The sequence below is a fragment of the Aspergillus ochraceoroseus genome (assembly GCF_002846915.1).
Source record: "Aspergillus ochraceoroseus IBT 24754 chromosome Unknown P175scaffold_1, whole genome shotgun sequence".
NCBI classification, from domain to species: domain Eukaryota; kingdom Fungi; phylum Ascomycota; class Eurotiomycetes; order Eurotiales; family Aspergillaceae; genus Aspergillus; species Aspergillus ochraceoroseus.
In genome coordinates, this window is record NW_024468476.1 from 2,136,289 (window position 1) to 2,153,557 (window position 17,269).

General features: G+C 45.7%; 8 protein-coding genes across 8 annotated transcripts; 2 read left to right on the forward strand and 6 right to left on the reverse strand.

Annotated features, from left to right (window-relative positions):
- Positions 1 to 1,626: 1,626 nt before the first annotated feature.
- Positions 1,627 to 3,632, forward strand: P175DRAFT_0497490 (mannose-1-phosphate guanylyltransferase). The gene is made up of 4 exons (XM_040896295.1): positions 1,627 to 1,954; positions 2,019 to 2,075; positions 2,158 to 3,327; positions 3,384 to 3,632. The coding sequence occupies exons 1-4, from the start codon at positions 1,895 to 1,897 to the stop codon at positions 3,408 to 3,410; spliced, it is 1,314 nt and encodes a 437-aa protein (XP_040755761.1). The 5' UTR covers positions 1,627 to 1,894; the 3' UTR covers positions 3,411 to 3,632.
- Positions 3,633 to 3,871: 239 nt separating this feature from the next.
- On the reverse strand, positions 3,872 to 4,844 carry P175DRAFT_0427236 (uncharacterized protein; the record flags this gene model as incomplete). The annotated part of the gene is made up of 3 exons (XM_040893222.1): positions 3,872 to 4,003; positions 4,052 to 4,624; positions 4,683 to 4,844. 3 exons carry the CDS (start codon positions 4,842 to 4,844, stop codon positions 3,872 to 3,874), a joined length of 867 nt encoding a protein of 288 aa, XP_040755762.1.
- A 427-nt stretch (positions 4,845 to 5,271) lies between these two features.
- On the reverse strand, positions 5,272 to 7,122 carry P175DRAFT_0506037 (putative oxidoreductase, FAD-binding; the record flags this gene model as incomplete). Its single annotated transcript, XM_040898159.1, has 2 exons — positions 5,272 to 6,593; positions 6,651 to 7,122. The coding sequence occupies 2 exons, from the start codon at positions 7,120 to 7,122 to the stop codon at positions 5,272 to 5,274; spliced, it is 1,794 nt and encodes a 597-aa protein (XP_040755763.1).
- A 560-nt stretch (positions 7,123 to 7,682) lies between these two features.
- P175DRAFT_0497492 (uncharacterized protein) lies at positions 7,683 to 8,696 on the reverse strand. Its single transcript, XM_040896296.1, has 3 exons — positions 8,626 to 8,696; positions 8,194 to 8,568; positions 7,683 to 8,120 (listed from the first exon to the last, which is right to left on the reverse strand). The coding sequence occupies exons 1-3, from the start codon at positions 8,639 to 8,641 to the stop codon at positions 7,843 to 7,845; spliced, it is 669 nt and encodes a 222-aa protein (XP_040755764.1). The 5' UTR covers positions 8,642 to 8,696; the 3' UTR covers positions 7,683 to 7,842.
- Positions 8,697 to 8,932: 236 nt separating this feature from the next.
- Positions 8,933 to 12,063, reverse strand: P175DRAFT_0553654 (Ataxin-10 homo-association domain-containing protein). The gene is made up of 2 exons (XM_040900502.1): positions 11,777 to 12,063; positions 8,933 to 11,702 (listed from the first exon to the last, which is right to left on the reverse strand). Exons 1-2 carry the CDS (start codon positions 11,962 to 11,964, stop codon positions 9,131 to 9,133), a joined length of 2,760 nt encoding a protein of 919 aa, XP_040755765.1. The 5' UTR covers positions 11,965 to 12,063; the 3' UTR covers positions 8,933 to 9,130.
- A 112-nt stretch (positions 12,064 to 12,175) lies between these two features.
- Positions 12,176 to 13,730, reverse strand: P175DRAFT_0449809 (DHHC family palmitoyltransferase). The gene is made up of 3 exons (XM_040894447.1): positions 13,528 to 13,730; positions 13,321 to 13,474; positions 12,176 to 13,269 (listed from the first exon to the last, which is right to left on the reverse strand). Exons 1-3 carry the CDS (start codon positions 13,614 to 13,616, stop codon positions 12,250 to 12,252), a joined length of 1,263 nt encoding a protein of 420 aa, XP_040755766.1. The 5' UTR covers positions 13,617 to 13,730; the 3' UTR covers positions 12,176 to 12,249.
- A 143-nt stretch (positions 13,731 to 13,873) lies between these two features.
- Positions 13,874 to 15,603, forward strand: P175DRAFT_0497495 (putative transcription factor Rap1). The gene is made up of 4 exons (XM_040896297.1): positions 13,874 to 14,227; positions 14,279 to 14,364; positions 14,424 to 14,664; positions 14,723 to 15,603. The coding sequence occupies exons 1-4, from the start codon at positions 14,096 to 14,098 to the stop codon at positions 15,554 to 15,556; spliced, it is 1,293 nt and encodes a 430-aa protein (XP_040755767.1). The 5' UTR covers positions 13,874 to 14,095; the 3' UTR covers positions 15,557 to 15,603.
- Positions 15,579 to 17,157, reverse strand: P175DRAFT_0497496 (chromo domain-containing protein). The gene is made up of 7 exons (XM_040896298.1): positions 17,031 to 17,157; positions 16,807 to 16,963; positions 16,714 to 16,756; positions 16,575 to 16,654; positions 16,183 to 16,516; positions 16,104 to 16,129; positions 15,579 to 16,048 (listed from the first exon to the last, which is right to left on the reverse strand). The coding sequence occupies exons 1-7, from the start codon at positions 17,035 to 17,037 to the stop codon at positions 16,030 to 16,032; spliced, it is 666 nt and encodes a 221-aa protein (XP_040755768.1). The 5' UTR covers positions 17,038 to 17,157; the 3' UTR covers positions 15,579 to 16,029.
- Positions 17,158 to 17,269: the final 112 nt, after the last annotated feature.

Sequence of the window (17,269 nt, forward strand, 5' to 3'; positions counted from 1 at the left end):
ATTTTTAATTATCTCTATATATTAGTTTAAGAGGTAGTAATCCTATATAAAATCTAATTATCTATTTATAATTAATAGTAGGGCTTAATAATTATCTATTCCTATTTTAAAGTTATAAAAGTTAATTATTAATTATAAATCTAGTTCTTTTATAGTAATATAATCCTTTTAATTAATTTTTTACTTTATTTTTACTATACTATAAGTATTATATTTTACTATAGTAGATTCTCTAATCTTTACCCCCTTAATATTCTTAACTAGATAATCTAATACCTATAGTCCTGGATATCCAAGATATAAATACTACTATTTTATATTTCTAATACTAGTAATAATTTAGAATATTACCTAGCCTATTATATTATATAATTTATTATTATATTTTATTATAAATTAGCTATATTTTTTATTAAGATAGGCTGCTACTATACCTTTAGAGATATAAAGTAGATTAGAGTTAAAATTATTCTTAAAATAGATACTTATTTAGTTTAGTAATATAAGTAATATTAGATTATATATTATTTCTTTATAATAAGCTATATTCTTAAGAATTATATAATTATATTTTATATCTTTATTTTTTTAAGTTATAACTTATATACTAATATTTTTATATTCTATAATAAGTATTTTTAAGTCTTCTATTTATATATAATTATTTTATATTAATTTTATATATTACTTAAATTAATATAAATTATTAAATATATAAATTAATAATCTTAAGTTAAGAATAATAAAGTATTATAATAGGTATAGTATAGTTTTAAATTAAATATTAAATAAAGCTTTAACTTTACCTTTATTTCTACCTTTTATTTAACTTACTCCTTAGTTACTTCTTTTTTCTAGTTATTCTAGATCTTATTTATTTTATTCTTACTCCTTTGCTACCTTTTTAGCTAGAGCCTTATTTATCTTAAGTTATATATTAACTAGCTTTCTTATTATATTTCTTTCCTTAAAGTCCTTAGGTACCTTTTCTAGGAATAGATAAAAATATTATATTTATTCATACCTTTAAAAATATATATTATATAACTAATATAAGTTTTTAAAAGTACTTCTTTTAGAGTCTATTCTTTCTATATTATTATATCTATACTTATACTTTATTTCCTTATCTTATAGCAGGAATATTTCTTTATTATTAGTTATATTTATTATATCTTTAGTAGCAAATATTAATCTAAAAGCCCCTCTACTAGTCTTACTATACTACTACAGGAATATATTAATAGTATTATAGAAGTTATTTACTATAATATAAAATAATAGTATTCCTACTAGTATCTCCTTTTTATAGTCTAACTAATAGAATATAGTCTAGAATAGAGCTAGATAATATATTATATTTAGGAAGTCTTCTACCTAGTCTAGTAGTAATATTATAATTCTAAAATTTATTTTAATTACTTATTAAATAGTAAATTTCTAGTTATTTAACTAACTAACTAGGTTATTTTTCAGGGATTAGATTACCTTTATATAGGTATTATAGGCTATATTTTAAATTTATCTTTAACCCCCCCTTTGCTTACTAAGTACATCACGGGATACATCTTCAATTCAACATGGTTCTCCTGATGGGCTCCGGCAAAAAGTCTCCATAACTCGTTGAATTAGTCGAGCTAACGAAGGGGAGAGAAAACGCCACGATCCAAAGCAAGAAGTGAAGTTCCTGGGAGTCTAGAGTTGTGCTGTTGGTGGGCCTCCGACCGATCAACTGACTTGCTCTGCTGTCACTTCAACTTCTGCCCAGTGCGTGCTTTCTTTCTCCTCATAATTCCTATTTCCCCAGTATTTATAACCCCCCTTTTCTTCACGGCTTATTCTTAATCGTTGGATTCTCCCTTTGTCCTTGTTGTGCTTCTATCCTCTATCCACAATGCTTCAGGTTCCAGTGCGGGAACACACCAACGTGGCCTCCACCAAGGCTGTGATCCTGGTAGGCATTGCTAGAATAAATTTATGCGGTTTGCTCTCTTCATAACTAATTATCCGCTTGCTAGGTGGGCGGTCCTTCGAGAGGAACACGTTTTAGGCCTTTGTCTCTCGACGTTCCCAAGGTTGGTTTTACCCCTCCTCCGTCCAGCAAAACCCCCCATGCGATTGGCATCGGCTAACACAATGCGCCAATCTCTCCTGTAGCCTCTGTTCGAAGTCGCTGGTCACCCAATTATCAATCACTGCCTCAAGGCCCTTGCAAAGATTCCCGATATCCACGAAGTTATCCTGATTGGCTACTACGACGAGAGTGTCTTCCGTGACTTCATCAAGGACTCGTCCAAAGAATTCCCCCAGTTCCGAATCCAGTACTTGCGTGAATACACAGCACTGGGCACTGCTGGAGGTCTGTATCACTTCCGCGATGCTATTCTCAAGGGGAAACCGGAGCGCATCTTCGTCCTCAACGCTGATGTCTGCTGCTCCTTCCCGCTCGGAGAAATGCTGAGGCTTTTCGAGGAGAAGGACGCAGAGGCTGTTATTCTGGGAACTCGGGTTCACAACGATGCCGCGACGAACTTCGGATGCATTGTGTCTGACTCCCACACCAAGCGCGTCCTGCACTATGTCGAGAAGCCGGAATCGCACATCTCCAACCTCATCAACTGCGGTGTCTACCTCTTTGCTACCGAATGCATCTTCCCCTCGATCCGCAGCACCATCAAGCGACGCACCACCCGCCCCCGTCTACTCTCCTATCCTTCTTCCGACAACCTTGAATCCTCCTTCGTCGCTACCAATGAAGAATCAGAGCACAACGAGGTTCTGCGTCTGGAGCAGGACATCCTGTCCGATCTCGCTGACAGCAACCGCTTCTTCGTCCACGAGACCAAAGATTTCTGGCGCCAGATCAAGACTGCCGGATCTGCCGTTCCCGCCAATGCCCTATACCTGCAGAAGGCATTCCAAGCACAGTCAGACGAACTTGCGGCTCCCTCTGCCTCCATCGTCCCCCCAGTCTACATCCATCCTTCCGCTGTGGTGGACCCCACCGCAAAGCTGGGCCCCAACGTCTCTATTGGGCCTCGTGTGGTCGTAGGCGCCGGTGCACGTATCAAGGACTCCATTGTCCTCGAAGACGTCGAAATCAAGCACGATGCCTGTGTCATGCACTCGATCATCGGGTGGAGCAGCCGAGTCGGAGCCTGGGCTCGTGTCGAGGGCACACCGATCCCAATGGCCAGCCACTCGACCAGCATCGTGAAGAACGGCATCAAGGTACAAAGCATTACCATTCTAGGAAAGGAATGCGGTGTAGGCGACGAGGTGCGCGTACAAAACTGTGTCTGTCTTCCATACAAGGAACTGAAGCGTGTAAGTTATCTCCCTCTTTTATCCATGTTTCGAGAATATACTAAATTTTGCTCCAGGACGTTGCCAACGAGGTTATTATGTAGGATGTTTCTTAATTTTTTTTTTTTTGAGACGTACATCTACTTCAATCCTGATCCTATATCTAAATCTAATTCTACCGATCTTTATCTTATCTCTAATCTTTTTTTTTTTTTTCTACTTTCTTTTCCTTCATGCTTAAATCTATCACGCTAAGATACCAGGATATGATTTGTGCTCAGTCATGGGCCTAGATGCAAGGGTTTCTCTTGCCACAAAAAAGGGGTTTAATCAACATATATATATATATAATGAGATTCAACGAAATCAGTTCAACGATGTATCAGTATGATCACATTAAACCTCAGCTGTAGGTAAACTAGTATATATCCAACCCTTGGAAATGGTATCAGACCCCGATTCACGCACGTACATGAAAGCCACCCACAGCAGAACCTAACACATGCACAAGTCATAACACATAAAAAAAAAACAACCAGTGTACCGCATACCTATCGATCACAGCTCATCTATACCCGGCAGGATCATAACTCGTCTGCTCCCCAGAATGATCATAGCTCGGATTATTGTAAGCACTAAACCTCATCCGGGGACCGCGGCGCTGACTCCAAGCAGGCGCTGTATCCGAATACTCCTCCTGCGCCTCGCCAGCACGGGACTGCTCCTCCAGTAAAGAGGAATCCACATTCGCACTCGTATAGGACGGCGGAGGCGGGACATGCATCAGCGGCCTCGGATAGGGCGCGTCGACATCCTCCGATACCTGGCGCTGGTGGTGCACGAGCGGGATGCGGTCTTCCTGGAGGTGTTGCTGCTGCTGCTGCTGCTGCTGCTGCTGTTCTGGTCCCAGGCCCTCGCCAACCCCCCCGGACGACATGCGATCGTGGCGGCCTGGTTTGTACTCGGCTAGCCCGACGGCCATGGGATCGTACTCGCCTAGCCGGGTGTGGCGCTGATGGACGATGATATCGAGGGCCACGGCGGCGAGGTAGGTTAGTGTTCCGAGGATGGTGAAGGCGAAGAGCGCCTTGTAGACCCGGCAGACGGAGATGCCGGTTGAGGTGGCCCAGTAGGTTGTGGTGCAGGCTGTGAGGATGGTGTGGGACATGCTCCAGGCGAGGAGGACGAGGGAGGCGAGCCACAGGAGGAGAACGATCGAGTTCGTGGTGAGGGAGAGGCGCGGGGAAAGGCCATAGCAACAGTGGGTGATTGTGGTCAGGGTGTAGTTCAGAATGGCAAGGAAGGCAGTGATGATAAGCTAGAGGTGGAAATCAATGTTAGGAAGACGCGATCGGAGAGTGAGGGTGGGAACTTACTACGAGGAAGGCCCAGGGAAGTTTCTGGTTTGCGGAGTGGAGGTTATAGATGAAGACGGAGAGGATGATGGCGACGATGATGGCGGAGAGGAGGGCGAAGACGCGGATCGTGTGGAAAGCAAACGCCGGGTAATCTGACGGTTTGACTGATTTTGATCGCATGGTTACTGGCGATACTAGGTAATCCTGATGAAGTGACTTGTTGGCTGCTCAAGTCACTAGATTAATAGATTTGTGGTGGTGTTTTGGTGTTAACTAGACGTAAATAAATAACACTGCGTTGCTGCCTTTTGATGCGGTGGAAAACCCAAGCCTATTATTTATTCCATTGAGATCTCGGAGACAGACCCTTGAACCAGCAAGGCTGAGAAAAGCTAGAATAATAATAATAATAATAATGGCAGAGAGAGAGAGAGCAAAGCCCTGCTTGACTCCATCGTTGGAGACGGGCGATTCCAGCCTCCACCATAAATCAAACTCAGCCTCGCAGGACTACGCATGCTCAACTTAATTCGACAGATTATTCTTAGAAACAGCCACTATAATTAACTAACTATGAGTCTCGTACCTATGTCAAATAGTTATACTTTTAATAACTAAAGTCTTCATACTCTACCTTTTTACCCACGAGCCAATTCAGAACAGGACCTTTTAGAGATGCGCTCCCACAAAAATACCATCTCTCCGCTAGAGAGAGATCTACATCCTTCGCTTCCATCCTGCGACGGTAGATTTGCGCCCCCGACGAGATCGCTGCTTCCAGACTCCTCTGTTCTTTCGGCGACTCACCTCCCGTGGCGAAGATGGTTGTTGAACTCGGCAATTGAGGAAACCGCTTGAAGGTATCCAAGACTAGGTCAATGTCTTTTATCGATACAGACCACAGGAGTCGCAGCCGACTAATGTCAATAATGGGAAGCTGGGCTAAAACCGGAGTAATCCCGATCCCTCCCGCGATAAAGGGGAATAATATATCGTCACTACTTTGTTCCATCAGTCGAAAGTCGCCTCCAAACCCCTTGAGAGGAACCTCTAATCCGGCCCGGTCGTTGGCTCGGAACAGGTAGCGGGTTACATTGCCATGTTTCCGTGCCGTGATCTCAAATTCCCCATCGGGAATCTCGTACCCTGGGCAAGATGAAACCGTGAACGTCCGCACATAGTCATCATTGAGACTTGATGGATCACTATCGTTCATATGGCTATAGCCCATGTCCAACTCATCCTGGAAGGAGAACGTTGCATATTGTCCAGGAGTCCATGATCCGGCTAATTTTGGATCTGAGATGCGAAAGCGGAATCGACCAATGGAGGGCGTTATGATTTCCTTTCGGATCAGTGTCGCGGTGACAGGTGATTCAACATCACTCAATGTGGCGGGGCAGACTTTCTCTGTTGCCAGATACCGGACACCGGGGTTATACGGGGAAGGTTTCCCCGGAATGCCTCGAAATGTGAGAGCCTTTTCTACAAAACGAGATGCCGTGGTCGTCACTCTCACGGCTAGATTTGAGTGGGGAAGAACTGACGCTGCGTCTTTGCCGATCAATATCTCTGCTTTCCCGGTGACAAACAAGGCATTTCCTGTCTCGAAGTCGGGGAACACGTAGCCTGCCAAAGGATTTGTCTGGAGATTACCCAAAGTCTGATACAGTCGGTTTCCAGAATACTCAGGGTACACAAATACCGCACCGCTGGGCTCATTGGAGATGACTCGGACAAACCCTGGAGGTCCGCCGCGGATATTAGTATCCATGTCTTCGTTCCCGTGAGACGAGGAGATAAAGAGGCAATCAGCACGATGAAGCAACCTAATAGCCTCAGAGGGCAACTGTGCGTTCTCTGAGATCAGTTTTGGATCAGGTGGAGCCGGGAGAATATGTTTCGCATTCAAGTATTTGGGACAGTTACCTCCACAGTATGTTAGCGATGGCATCTCAAAAGTCCCAAGACGGGTATGATACTTACCGAGACTACCATCAACATGGACGGCAAGGTGCGCAATACCTGCTTGGATGTGTTCATCTTCACCCAGGATATCCAATGAACCAGCAGTTAATTTTCCATAAAGCTTGACTCTCTGGCGATTTTCCAGGTCAATAGCTAGGAAGGAGACTAACTTCCCGCTATTGTGCGCAGGATCAAGCAGTAGGCTCTCAACCACCGGATCGTAGGTTTCCCCTACTGGAGTTCTAACGTCGAAGCTGGACATAGAGGTCGGGGTAGCGAAGCCTTCTTCTCCTCCCCAAACAGAGGACCACGGTCTCCCTTCTTTATCAAGAGCACCGATAGCGAGCAGAGGAGACTGCTTCATCATGAGGCCTGCTCGAGAGGTGAGGAAGGGAACCGTAGGATTGTCCTGAGACGGGACTCGAAGCAGCTGATGCATCCTATCTTCTCCATCGTGCCAGGGCATCGAATTACTGAGAACAGATGTCATAGTATAAGACTAACGAATAGACTGGTAGTTAACTCAGGTGCCTTTGATCAAAATCGATCTGGTGAGATGCGTAAGCCTGAAGATACGGACGACTTTGACCATCGATGGGGTAGTATTGAGTGTTTAATATTCCAGATCCTGCAGGTGATGGTTACATGACATCCATGAATATATATATATATTGAGTTATATATCAGTCAACAAGGCTTGGATGAGAACAGATCATATAAACTTCGATATTAGCAAATTCTCAAGTGAAGAACCTCGTAGAAGAGAGAATGACAAATTCAAGAACAAAGTTGAACCTGAGGCCGAGCAGTCAGAGGTGATTACATAAAGAGTCTAGACTAGTTAACCTCCTGCTGCAACGATGGCACGACTTGGGGATTTGAGCGCCAATATGATTTTCTTTTTAGTAGGCTTGGTTAGAATATACTGGTTCGATTGATCAAATAGATTTGTTAGGCTTTCAATCGTGTTAATGGTAGCAGTGCTCAGGTTCAAATGCTGTCACCCCGGCTTGATCGAAAATATAGAACTAATAATCGACACAAACAGCCTCACGAATTAGGAAATTAAAGAAGTTCACGGGTAACTCTACCTAGATCTAGATACTTCAATCATATTAGCTACTACGAAGTATTCGTCGGTATAAATAAGGCGGCTTAACCCGATACACAGGGAAGAGTAGTCGTTTCAATTTACTACCCAAGCTCCAACCTATCCATACATACCGTCCCACTCATCTTCCTCATCCTCAACAGGCTTCTTCCTCCTCGCCGCAGCCTTCTCCCGTTCCTGCTTCGCAAGATCCGTCCGGTCAAGTGGACATGTGCCCCGCAAACGCAACCACGGCCGTACACACTCCAAATCAAACACATGGGTTGGATGACAGGGTAAGCGGACAACAAGCGGATATTCATCTTCTAGAAATGGGTTGCTGCATATCGGACACGTTTGCGACGGTTTTAAGGAGGAGCGAGGGACGCGGTCGAGGACTGCTTGTTCATCAGTATCATAAATAACCTTTAAAGCGATAGGACGGAGAAACAAAGGCTAGAGAAGATGTACCGTCGCAAAACTCCTCACTCACACCCTCAACTTCCTTAGGCGGTGTCTCAGCCTCGCTCAGTAGGGTCTGGATCATCTGCGCGAGGAGATCATCGCCGTGGACTTCGATTGGTGTGCCATCTGGGTTGAGTGTTGTGGGAAGTTCGTCACCGTTGCTGGTGCTGGTGCCACCTCCTTCGCGACGCATGATATTCAGTGCTTCAGCGAGGGAGTAGAAGGCAGCGCTTATGTCGCGAGGAACAGGGACGGCGTAGGGGCGCGAGCGAGACTCATCAGAGCTGATTTCGGAGAGGGTTGCGAAGAAGGTGGAGAGGTCTGGACGGCGGCGTCGGGAGAATTGTTGAGTGTTTGAGGGGTCGGACGTGTTGTGTTCGACTAACGAACTGGTTAGCAAGTGATGGGAAGTTAAGTGAGGCTTTCTTTTGAGCTTACCTTCATAGGTAGACATAGTGAGCCAGACGAGAATTGGAGAGGCGGGGTAGGAGGATGAGACCTTCCCTTTTGGTTGCCGGGGAACAGGTTATCGAGAACAAAATGATTCTATGGATTGGAGATTGTCCAGGAGAGAAACTGGAATATATATATGTCGGTGGAGTGAAGAACTTGCAAGTTGTTGGAGGTTGTAATGTGTAATGCGGAGGAGAGGCAGCAGCAGGACTGACGCGTTTTCGATTCCGCAATCTACATGCGCTTAGGAGGGACTAACAGGGCAGCACTAAATAGGCTCCAAAATGTCTTTGGAAATTGATTTTACGATTAGAACATTTGATATTCCCCTATTTAAATTCGATATTCAAAAGTAGTTCTACTAGGTTTGTGTGAACGTCTTATCTCGGGCAATGCAATAGAATTTGAATCAAGAAACTGCGCCGATTTTTTCCCCCACCAAGCATGTCATGAATATGCTGTCATCCATATCATACGTCTATGTACAACTCTACAATTCTGTTACTCTATCACTGCTATCAGGTGTCAGTTGATCCCGAGGTCGGATTGCCAGCTTGCCAGTCTTGTCAATCACGGCCTCGAGACCTCGCTTCTCCAGTAACCCGCTGTCGTCTCTGACCTCTCGTGCCTCCAGCTCCTCGATCAATTTCTGGTTCTCCCGGTTACCCTCCAAAAGGAACTTTAGACACATCACAGCATGCTCTTTAATATACGGGTTGTGCGCATCAAAGTTGGTGCAAGAAAGAATGGTCTCAACGCCACCGTATTTGCGGATTTGGTCTTGAACCTCGGGGCATTTCCAGACGAGGGAGGAGAGGACAAGGACCACGAGCTTCTTAAGATTCCTCCATTCGAATTCAGAGGGGTCCTCGGTGATAGGTGGAGACTCGGCTCTTGACACGGTACTGCCATCTGTGGGATCGGGGTCGCTGGGATCATACGGTCTCTCAACTGCAATGGGCCCAGGGCTAGAGCTCTGTTGCTGCTCTTTGGACGGACTGTTGCGTCCAAGGGACAGGGCACTTAGCTGACCTTTAGGAATGCTTGCTTCGAGCTCCTTGATCAATGTAACTAGGTCGTAAACAATCTCCCACTTGACTAAAAGGTTCTTCCAATCGTTGTTTTCTGTAAGCACGGCAAAGAACTCCAGGAATTGGTAGACTCCCTCATAAACACGCTCCATATCCCACAGGTTTAGAGGGAAGTCTTCAGGAAGGGCTCGTCCGGCTCGGATTTGGCCTTGAAGATAGATTAGGGCGCACGTTTCGGGGATGATGTTTCCGCGGAAGATGGTAAATATGTAACGGACGGTAAGGATGTCGACTCGTGAAAGTGGAGCTGGGTTTTTTGTGGCATTGGCTTGGTTGGAACCAGTCACTGAAGCAGGAGAGTACTTGGCTCTGAAGATGTGTGTGAGAATCTTCACAACAACAGCCTGCGCCGGAGAAATGATATCTTTTGGTTGACCGAAGTCCGAATAGGCATGAGACATCAAGCCGTTCTTGAGCACTGCGTCCATTATTTGCACCATCATCTTGAAATAAAGCTCATCGTCAGGAAGATCCCAGGCAGCGATGAAGATCAACAGCTCCCGGAGCAGGTTCCGGCCCGTCTCTTGGGTGAGAAGAATGTGGCACCTGAGGGCTTGCATATTTCTTGACCCGGTTCTTTCACCACCTTTCAGTCCAAAGCTATCGACTATCCCGGCTTGAATAATCATGGGAAGCGCTTCGATCTCAGCAGGACCCAACACGAGAGGAATATCGGTCAGCAGGCCGCGCTGTTGGTCGCCGGGGCGGCCACGGTAGTCATCGTCGTCTTCGTCTTCGTCTTCCTCGTCGTCATCCATGCTTCCATCAGCCACTGCTTCTAAACTCCGTGAATCATCATCTCCAACAGTGCATGCGTCTCCTGCATCATAGTCCTGATCGCCATCACCGCCGATTTGTGAGGTCTCCTGCAGGCGCGCCATTAGCTCATCCTTGGCTTCTTGAAGTGTCTCTGCTGCAGACTGCGCGGATCTGGGCATCGTTGTATCTTCCTCCATGATAGCTGCGTCGCCGGCAGCGAGTGCACCATATTCGTTGAGATCGGGAAGGTCTGACCAGCAGATGCGTGGAAATCCGGCGGTTGGACTGCGATCAATGGTGAGAATAGACTTCTTTCGTGGAGGTTCGTCATCCGGAAGAGCAGGTGGGAGGTCTTTAGCCCTGTCCTGCAGGTCTGACCATCCATCGACCTTGGCACCTAGGATAGCAGTAAGCGCCGCACGAATCTCCTTGACCTGATCCGGATCCTTCCCCATTTCCTGAATTGCTGTCAAATCACGTCCAAGGAGCTTCTCCATGTGATCTTTAATGTTGGCAAGGAGTAGCATGGCGGCCTCTTCCTTGATAGTTGCTGGCTCCCGGGGGAAATTGGATATAGTCTCTAAGAGGAGATCTTCGGCTGTTTGATCGTAAAGGGCCCGAATTGGAGGGTTCACTATCCTTTCGCCAGTTCTAACGATTGGTGCTAGGCCTTCTGACTGGCTGCTAGCCTGGTCAAGAGGCTCCTTCGGTTGGATAATGTTTGAATCTCCGGTCGAATGGTATCCAAAAAGGTCCAGCCAGAGAACCATTTTCCGTTGCTCGTTATGCATAATAAAGTTATGAAGGAACTGAAGACATGTAATCAATAGACGCTTGTAAAGGTTGACTACCTTTTGCCAACGCTCTTCGTTTCTCGCATTCGTTTCGCCGTCGAATCCCCGCGCTGTTACCCGCACACAGGTATCTACCAGAGCCAGAACCCTCTGATCAAATCCCTTCTCAGCGGCCATATTTTGCGCTTTCTTTGTGGTTGCCAGAAGATTCCGAGCAATGGTGCAGAGGTCATTCAGACGTTCAATATCCTTCACGAGCGAGAAGTAATTGTAGGCGATTAGATTTGACGAGGAATGGTCATAATTCGCTGCTGGTGAGCTTTTCCAAATGAACGACTGTGACTCGAGGACGGGGATAGCTTTGGTAAGGACATCTGTAAAGCCTTGCCAAATGTCGGGGGACAAGCCTAGGCTATGTCTGTTGCGAAATGGGGTGTTAGCCACTCTCAGGTAACACCAAGTCAAAACCAAGGCTATAGAGGCCAACAGTACCTAACGTCGCTTTCTTGATGCGTCTTGTACAAAATCTGTTTTCCAGCGGACAGCATGTGGTCCAAACGCTTGTCGTCAATCATCCCACGAGTTTCATAGTGGCTCAAGGTCCCCATGAGGATAACCTTCAACATGAGCTCCGCGGGAGTACATTTTGGCTTCAGTTCTGTGGGAGGCCGGTCCGCCATTCTGACTGTGCCTGCTACGATGAGGGAGCAAGCTTTGTCAATTTTTTAAACAAGACTGTTCTGAGAACCTCCGCCGGAAATAGTTGTAAATGAACAAAGTTGTTGGCGGAGAAGAAATCAAGATCCAAGGCTGTTGAAAAGGGAATTTTTTCCGTTCCGAACCACATCCCGCCAGTTACCATTTTAGGTAAGACCAAGTCTTTGCCCGGTTCAATTATACAGCCTGGAGCCTCGAATAACACAACTATTTCGAAGCGTACCTAAGATTCACTCATTCATGACTATTTACATTATCGATAAGTTAACCTTATCATGACGAATCGCCCGCCCAGCAGGAAATCCAAAAACATGACACAGGTTATTCCAAAATCCCAGGTCATAGATGTTATCAATTTCCTTCATACTTCTTACTTGGACCCATCTCTGATCAACAGCTGCGTCGGGAATAGTGGGCTGAAGGATTTCATTGGAGCCTACTGGGATTTGATGTCCCTCCATCGGCGGCTCCCCATCGGTAAGAATAAGAACCTGGTCACTTGTCACTGGCCAGGAAGTTGAAGACTTCGGAGATTCATCCAGGAGAGGCGAGTCGGACTTTTTGTCACCCTGAATTAACTTGAACGCCATCCCATCGGCCACATCTTCTTTCCAATCAGACCATTTAGCACTTTCGTTAGTCGTCATTCCCGCCCAGATAAGATAAGTATGGTATAGGAGAAAGGCAAAGGCTAAAGGAGCAGTCATGAACATTAACAACGTGATTCCTCCAACACGGGTATCAGATGCAACTACAACAGCAGTCATGTTAAGTATCATAGTCCAGCTCTGTTTCTTCATTCGGACAGGCGAGTTTCGAGGTATAAGCCCGTCCAAAGTCCGAGACAGGATAGAGTAACCAAGACATGCGCCATAGGTCAACATGACAGACAAGGAGAGCATCAAGGATAGAAAGTAATGATAGTTGTGTAGACCGACGCAGTTAGTGAGCCAGATGCAATGGTGGTCGTGTCTAGAAACGCATGCTTTGCAATAACTGCAGTGTTTGCTTCTTGCTGGCTTAATAAATTCGCACGTTCTGCAACGTTGCTCGGGGTGGAAGATGACTTTGTCATAAGGGTATCGCTCCATCTCCTGGGCATGATTTTCTGGGGTGATAAATGATTTGGTGACAACACTTCTGTATAATAAGATGTAAGGGAGGGCCACAGCAATTGGAATGCAAACCCGATGGACCATGGAGACTCGAGGCCAAGCACTCGGAATAAACAAAAGTTCTCCAACAACAAGTAGGAAAGTAAAGAATATCTATCCAACAATCAGCAAGCATACAAAGGAAGGGGTGAGTCTACAACTAACAAGAACTAAGGGATGATTCTCATGAACTATATAATTACCAGCTCGGCCCCAACAACGCGAAAATCGTCCGCCGAAAAGGCGGAAATCGAGGTATGATATTCCATTGGGAATATATATCCAAATAGTTCTGTGAAGAAGGCCAATAGGAGTTTTCCTAAACTTATTAGCTATACTTGTGGAAGACTTCATGACCTTGGAGAACCCTACCTAAAAAATGGCAGTTTCCCAAAAAGGGCAACAAACACGAAAGCAGAGAATCCTAAGATTGTAAGAGCGATGGTTCGTAGAATGCCCATTGTTGAGTCACTTATCCTAGGGCAGAAGGACAAGAGCTTGTAAATGACTATTCATTAACTTGAAGCTACAAGCCAGACATTTCTGTGATGCCAAAGTGCGACCTCAAAATCCAAGGTGGTTGTTGCACTGGTGAGATCACCTTCACTGCCGAGACGTGACCGTCCCCACTAATTCGTGGCACGTGATCAAGTCGAGTTGGAAAGGGTCTCAAGAAGTGTTCCTGGAAGGAAACTCAAGAATCCGATTCCAAAGCTACTGATTACCCGGGATGTCTTAAACAAGGAGATTTTCTTGGTCTGACTTCTTTATAACACAAATCCCCAAAGTGATTGATTGTGCGTCAAAACACACTGCTTGACGCGTGAACACGTGATATCAACTTGTAAACGGAACCATTCTGATAACCTGCTGAAATCGCAACTCAAAAGATAATTTCGCTTCAAAAACAGGCCATTTTAAATGGAATAACTCTGAGACGATGGAACACAAGGCAAATCTGGACGAGGAGGGTGGAGAATCCCGGAGAACTGGGCATGGTCTTTTCCAGGGGATGTCATTCTGGCTATCCCAGAATGTTCCCCAGAGAAGCAGATTCAAGGAAATCATTCAGGTATTTTTGCCACAGCCTTTATCTACTATCAGGGTCTAATTATTGTACAAGCAAAATGGCGGCATCGTAAAGCTCCTTGAGAAAGATGCAGAAATTCAATTGGTAGATCACGCCAGAAAAAATCTCCCAGCCAACACGTACAGGCACAACTCTTTGCACGCCCTTTAGAACCACATCTGTTACTGACGATTACCAGATTTTCTTATCGATTCGTGGAGACCTCAGTGCGGAATGGAAAACTCGAAAACCTTGAGGCCTATAGAGCTGGTCCTTCAGCAGCAAGGCCTGTAGGCGCGACTCACATCCCGAGCAGAGGTCATAGATTGCCATATACGATGCAGGAAGACCAGATCCTATGGGACTGGATGCAACCGTACGAAAATGACAAGAGTGCTCCCATTTCAGGCAACAAAATCTATCAGGATCTTGCGGAAAAGGTATTGTATGCGCTATACCAGCTCAATTTTGGCGTAGCTTGCTGATTTACGTTCCTAGTACCCTAGGCACACGTATCAATCATGGCGAGATCGGTATCTGAAGAAGCTTCGCGGACACTCACGTCCAGGTGGCCCTGCGGAACCCACAGAGGCCCTGCCCCCAAGTGACGAGCCTCGCAGCAGATCCCCTCTTACACCCACACCAAGAAGTAACGCAACGACTCTGGGGGCCGATCCAGAATTACATAGGCCTCGGGACAAAAAAAGAAAACGAAGTCCAGAACCATCCAAATCCAGCGAAATAGAATCGAGGAATGGGAATCGGCAACACACCACGACAGGTACACAAAACTCTCTGGAGGCATCAGTACCTCCAACGTCCATTACCCAGGCCGTAGATGGCTCAGCCCAATCACCCCCAAATGCGAAAAAAGCACAGAATATCGAAAATTCGGCCACAGAGAATTCGGCCCCAGAAAACTCCAAGTCTCAAGAAGCAATTGATGCTCTTTTTCTCGAGCTCCCTTTCTTCCCATCGATTTCAGAGCCAGAACATGACCAGGAAGTACCAGGCCAAGGCATTGACGCGTGGATTGATGACTATCTTCGCATGGGGAAAGGCGTGAACGAAGACCAAATCATTGAGGCTCTACGTTGCACTAGTATGGACCCAGAATTGGCAGATAAGGTTTTACTCTCTTTAATAGCAGGGGAAGGAATACCAAATGACATGCGTGGTGTATGGACGTCTGAAGATGACAAATGTGTGGAAGCACAAGATAGTCGAGATATCGAACGAGTTTTAAAGAAACACGGCTCAGACCTTTTCAATTCTCGGTGGGAATATCTTAACATGGCAAGAGAGGCAGGCCTTGAGAAAAACTATGGCTAGTTTTGAAGGAGATTCAGATCACGCACACCTGGATATGTATATCACGAGTATAAAACCAATAATAATTAATAAAGGAACAAGAAGCAGCCCTAGAAAATGTGATGATAACTAACATGCAGAAATAGAATATGAACAGGCAGCTGTTGAATAAAAGTTGCAGAGTTATAACTTATCATAACTTTTTTGTGCTCGCTTCCTTGCTTACCTTAAAGAGTATAAACTAGTACTCTTGATGCTAATTCAGCAAATCCCTTTGCAGCCTTGCCCAAGGTGCAACTTATCACGTAGACCAAAAGAAGCAGTCTGATACCAATAACTAGACAACACTAACCTAATATCTTGTCTGCGCAATTATCCTAAGCTCATGTGTAGCGATACTAAAAGCCACCCGTCCACCTGAGTTGAGAGCGAACTAACTAGTCAGAGCAGAAACTATGGATATCCGCTCAGAAACCCTCAGGAGAGTGTGAAAATCATGCATCCCTAAAAACTCTGTGGTAATGTTAACAATTAGTCATCTGGAGGTGCATAGAGTGAAGGAACTTACAGATGTTGTTCATAAAATTGGAGCATCTTGCGACATGTTAGCCAAAGCTCTAGGAGCCTCTATGAAATAGGAAGCTTACCTTGCGTGGACACCTCTCGTAGCATGTTTCGATAGAGACCTTCGACTTCTTGCCATTATTCCAGTGGAGAAATGCCACCAGTCCGTCACCTTCACGGACTATGGTATCGACATTCTTAACCTCATTCTCCCAGCTTTTAGATTTTGGGGCCCAATCCGGTGCTTGGTTTTCTTCAGCCGTCTCCGTCGCAGTATCAGCTCGCGATTTTCTTCGCCGCTTCGGTTCTGATTTCTCTGTCTTTTCTGGTGTTGGCTTGCGCTTTTTCGGCTGGGGTTTTGTTGGTCGCCCTCCCAGCCTGGAATAATAATCCTCAACGATATCCTTTGCGCCCTCCCTAAATAGAAGCCATCAACAGGGTTTCTAACAAATATCATTTGCAGAAGGTGGCATACAGTAAATTTTCCTCGGGCTCCAATGTCTCATCACTAGGATCATCGTAATCTTGCCATTTGACCCGCAACAATAGAGTGCCCTGTTACACGGTCAGCTTGACTTGGTCCTAATGCGCAAGATAGGTGGCGTATTGCGTACATTAGGCTGGAAATGATGGCTCAAAATCTTCTCGACAATGTAACTGCCAATTTCAGCACTGACCATCCAGCAGATTGTTTCGCTGAAACTCACACGCCTTCCTCGCCGCCCTGGCCGTCCTCATCGCGGTCCTTCACATCGTGCTTCGCCTCGTCCTTCACCTCGCCCTTCACCTCGTCCATTTGTTCATCGGTATCATAGGGAATCGATTCGCCGGTCGATTCGTCATCCGACAAGTCAGCCACGGGTGCTGTTCCCCTAGTTAGTCCAATGCGAAAGTGGTATGCGCGCAAAGAAGAAGTCGGTGCCTGACTCACGCGGCATTGCTTGTGACGAAGAGGCAAAGTTGAATAACCGGGAAAACAGCTTGACAGTTATTCCTAGATATAGCGCAGATATATCAAGATGATCTTGTAAATTACAAAGTCATTGCATCGAGGTCAATATTGGGGGAATAAGACGATCTCCAGGCTTGCCGAATCGCGCGAAAGCGCGTAGGGGGAAAGAAATGCGCTAGACCCAATACGGAAAGCAGCTCACTAGCCTGACTGGGACA

Bases quoted from the DNA above. Each gene is read 5' to 3' on its own strand.
- P175DRAFT_0497495 (XM_040896297.1), top strand. From the start codon at position 14,096: ATGGAACACAAGGCAAATCTGGACGAGGAGGGTGGAGAATCCCGGAGA. The intron at 14,228-14,278 runs GTATTTTTGCCA...TTATTGTACAAG, and splicing joins GATTCAAGGAAATCATTCAG to CAAAATGGCGGCATCGTAAA. The intron at 14,665-14,722 runs GTATTGTATGCG...TTACGTTCCTAG, and splicing joins ATCAGGATCTTGCGGAAAAG to TACCCTAGGCACACGTATCA.
- P175DRAFT_0497496 (XM_040896298.1), bottom strand. The intron at 16,655-16,713 runs GTACGCAATACG...ACCGTGTAACAG, and splicing joins GCCATCATTTCCAGCCTAAT to GGCACTCTATTGTTGCGGGT. The intron at 16,517-16,574 runs GTATGCCACCTT...GCTTCTATTTAG, and splicing joins GAGCCCGAGGAAAATTTACT to GGAGGGCGCAAAGGATATCG.
- P175DRAFT_0497492 (XM_040896296.1), bottom strand. The intron at 8,121-8,193 runs GTACATCTTCTC...ATGAACAAGCAG, and splicing joins GAGTGAGGAGTTTTGCGACG to TCCTCGACCGCGTCCCTCGC.
- P175DRAFT_0497490 (XM_040896295.1), top strand. From the start codon at position 1,895: ATGCTTCAGGTTCCAGTGCGGGAACACACCAACGTGGCCTCCACCAAG. The intron at 2,076-2,157 runs GTTGGTTTTACC...TCTCTCCTGTAG, and splicing joins TGTCTCTCGACGTTCCCAAG to CCTCTGTTCGAAGTCGCTGG. The intron at 3,328-3,383 runs GTAAGTTATCTC...ATTTTGCTCCAG, and splicing joins CATACAAGGAACTGAAGCGT to GACGTTGCCAACGAGGTTAT.
- P175DRAFT_0553654 (XM_040900502.1), bottom strand. From the start codon at position 11,964: ATGGCGGACCGGCCTCCCACAGAACTGAAGCCAAAATGTACTCCCGCG. The intron at 11,703-11,776 runs GTACTGTTGGCC...ATTTCGCAACAG, and splicing joins CATCAAGAAAGCGACGTTAG to ACATAGCCTAGGCTTGTCCC.
- P175DRAFT_0449809 (XM_040894447.1), bottom strand. From the start codon at position 13,616: ATGGGCATTCTACGAACCATCGCTCTTACAATCTTAGGATTCTCTGCT. The intron at 13,475-13,527 runs GTAGGGTTCTCC...TAATAAGTTTAG, and splicing joins GGGAAACTGCCATTTTTTAG to GAAAACTCCTATTGGCCTTC. The intron at 13,270-13,320 runs GTTAGTTGTAGA...ATTGTTGGATAG, and splicing joins AGAATCATCCCTTAGTTCTT to ATATTCTTTACTTTCCTACT.